Source organism: Fusarium phalaenopsidis (assembly GCF_050370095.1).
Source record: "Fusarium phalaenopsidis strain FUZ10S chromosome Unknown contig_32292, whole genome shotgun sequence".
Classification (NCBI taxonomy): domain Eukaryota; kingdom Fungi; phylum Ascomycota; class Sordariomycetes; order Hypocreales; family Nectriaceae; genus Fusarium; species Fusarium phalaenopsidis.
This window is the reverse complement of record NW_028145410.1, coordinates 2,461,135-2,464,219: the sequence shown is the minus strand read 5'-3', so window position 1 is coordinate 2,464,219 and position 3,085 is coordinate 2,461,135. Positions and strand designations below refer to the sequence as shown.

Sequence of the window (3,085 nt, the reverse complement as noted above, 5' to 3'; positions counted from 1 at the left end):
TCGTATAAGGGTTGAATCTGTCGTGTCTCGAGCCAGGAACCGCCTTCTAGGCCTGTGGGGGGTCGGGGTCGCTGTTTGCTTCCCATCCTCCACCTGCATCTGCCGCCTCCCGGCTCAAGTCCATAGTTGTGCGATTGTCCTCCACATTAGCACCATCCCGTTCGCTCGCCCCTTGAAACCAAATGTCTAAACGTCGTCTCGAAACACGGGTATCCCAGCCGCAGAAAATCAATCACTCGCTCTCATCGGCCTTTCAAGGTTCTCTTTTCGTTTCGGGGCTCTCGTTGTCCTCGCCACTCCGTTCCGCTCCGTTGCCGTCACCATTGTTGGTAGCCTCGTTGGCCTTGTTCTCGCAGCCCTTGACCAGTCTATGCCTCTGTTGATATTGTTAGCAAGCCACCCTTCATATCAATGCTGCTAAATTACAAGTATGGACAATATTCATACCTTTAGTGCATCCTTTCGCGAAAAGCTCTTGCTGCAGAAGGTACAGGGGAAAGGCTTCACTGCAAGGTGAATCCTCTTATGCCGCTTCAAGTCGTGATTACGGCTAAAAGACTGCACACACTGGTCGCACTTGAAAGGGCGCTCCGACTGAGGAGCAGGTTGAGCATGTCCGTACATCATATGATGAGGATATTGCGGCACGCCCATCCCGGGAATCATCGACATCTGACCACCAGGCTGGTGAATGTTGGACATGACGGATCCGCCCATGGTGGGCAGAGACTGGTACGGGTAAGGTCGATATGGCGCAGGAGGCGCCATTCCAGGTCCTTGTGGCTGACCTGAGAGTGAGCCCAAGCCCCTGGACACTGGGCCGGTGCTAGGAGGCGAATGCTGCGTCGGAGAAGGCTGAGGCGGGTAGGAGGGAAAGTTTGGCTGTTGTGGCGTAGACGATGCAGTATAATAGCTCGGCGTGCTAGGCGGCCTCGTATGCGTATACGAGTCAACGTGGGCGGGTGCACTCGAGGGGGTAGGAGGCTGGGTAGAAACGGGGTTCTGCGAAGTCAGAATTGCGCTCTGAGGCGGTTGGGATGCCGAAGACAAGCCTGAGGGAGAGGTCTGGCCGCCTCCGCCAGAGAGGGAAGTCTGAAAGGGGTGATGAACCTGGTCATATGGCGGCGGGGGGAGTCCTTCTCCTCCAGTCGCCGGAGACTGGGAGCTTCGCGGGTGGTTGAATTGCTGAATCGACGGGCTTTGGCTGTAGATGGAGGAGCTGCGGCCAGCAAAGTGCTGTTGTCCGAGGGTAGGCTGAGCCTGAGTCGCGGAGCTGACGGTATATGACGAGCTGTTTCCCGGGGTAGGCCATGCGCCGTGGACGTGGCCTCCGTACGAGTACTGGATTCCGCCGGGAGCTTGGGATCCTTGGGAGCTGCCGGTGTGGACGCTGGAGAGACTGGGGCTCAGGCCGTCACTAGCTCCTGGCGAAGGGGTCAGAACACTGGGCGAAGACGAGAGGCGGCGATCGGGAAAGGGGCCGGGGAGGGGAGGATACGACGACGGATATGGGTACCCAGCCGAGTCGATACCGCGCGGGTTGTGGTAGTTCTCAAAAGAGTCTCCAGGGATATGAGGATAGAGGGGATCTTTGGCCATACTTGGTACATCTGCATTGGGTGGAGGCAGAGAAAAGGCTGGAAGTGTGCCAGCAGCCGGGCGGCGTGCAGAGAAGCTCTCCATTGCCATGTCGGGAGGTGGAGGTGCTTGTGGTGGTGGGTAGTTGTGGTTATGGCTTCCGCCGCTGCCTTGTTGGTCACCTATCGCGAGTGCTGCAGCTGGATGCCTTTTTGGTCTGGATGAGGATGCTGCTGGTGGGCGAGATGCTGCCCTAGTGAGTAAAGGGCCTTGTCGCCGGGTTTTTCGTCTTCAAGCGGGCAGGAATGAAGCTCTAGATGGCACGTTGTCGCGATCCTACGCCGTGGTGTTTGGGGGCTGCTGTCGAGACGTTGACGGGTCGTCAGCGTCAAAGGCTGGCTGTAAAGGACAGGTGCGCGCTCCCGTGTCGGCAAAGGCAATAGGTAGAGTTTGGTCTGACGGCAGAAGATGGCTGATGAATGGCTTTGAAGTCCGGGAAAGGCGTTTGCTTTGTATCGCCGAGGGGCTGGGACAGACCACACCAAAGGAGGGGAAGGAGCTCTGAGCTTCTTGTATACACGTCGACAAGACCACTTGCACCTAAAGCTCGCTCGCGGATGACGGTACAGTACAAGTACAAACAGCGGGATCTCCCAGGCGATGGATGGGTTTGGTTTGCTTGGAGGTCCGAGGCCAAACTCTAAGCATAAGCAGCACAGTGAGTGACAGGGGATGGCGGTGGTGATGCAGTCAGTGCCAGGCACGGGTCAGCACTGGCAGAGAGAAGTTGGGATGAAAGAGATTGGATGAGACGGAGGAGGGGGGGAGAAGAAGAAGAAAAAGCTGAAGAGGATGATCAATGTAGATGAATGAATGCCCTTGCAAGGTCTGGTTAGCAGAGCAGTCAAATAGTCACGATGCTGCCAGGTTGGAGACTTGAATCGGGGATGAATGGGGTGGGATTTGCTTGGGGTGTCGTCAATGGGAGTCCAAAGACTTTCAATAAGGTTTGCCCTCTCAGTGGCGTCCTTTGGCGCAATATGTATATGTATATCTTGTCGGGGGGCTCCTGCCTCGACAGCGCGAGGCGCTCTTGCCATGACACGCCTCCCGTGGTGATAGCATCTACGAGTAACACCCACACAGCGCGCAGACATGGAGAGAGAGAGAAAAGAACAGGATGGACCCGTATGGGGATGGATGGAAAAAAGAGTTGAGAAGAGTGAACGAGCGCAGAGGCCAACAAACAACGAGACCAACCAAAAACAACCAAAAGAGAGTGTGAGACTGGACCACCCCCCCTCTCCAGCTCCCACAATCACCTCGAGGGGGGGTGGTAGTCAGAGCAGGGGCCCTCAACTGCTCAGGCCGTAGCTTGTCGCCTTGGCATTCTTCTGGGCTTAGCGTCTTGCTAGGGCCTCGCTGAGACGGGATCTCTAGGGCACGACGCCAGACACCAAAATCGACTAGCTCGGGAGGGCTGAATGGATCATAGACCCAGCTGTTG

At 56.6% G+C, this 3,085-nt stretch overlaps 1 protein-coding gene across 1 annotated transcript; it reads right to left on the bottom strand.

The window, feature by feature from the left end:
* Positions 1-253: 253 nt before the first annotated feature.
* LRP88_05043 (C2H2-type zinc finger protein) lies at positions 254-1,689 on the bottom strand (the record flags this gene model as incomplete). Its single annotated transcript, XM_083241607.1, has 2 exons — positions 254-376; positions 448-1,689. 2 exons carry the CDS (start codon positions 1,687-1,689, stop codon positions 254-256), a joined length of 1,365 nt encoding a protein of 454 aa, XP_083102755.1.
* Between the last annotated feature and the right edge of the window lie 1,396 nt (positions 1,690-3,085).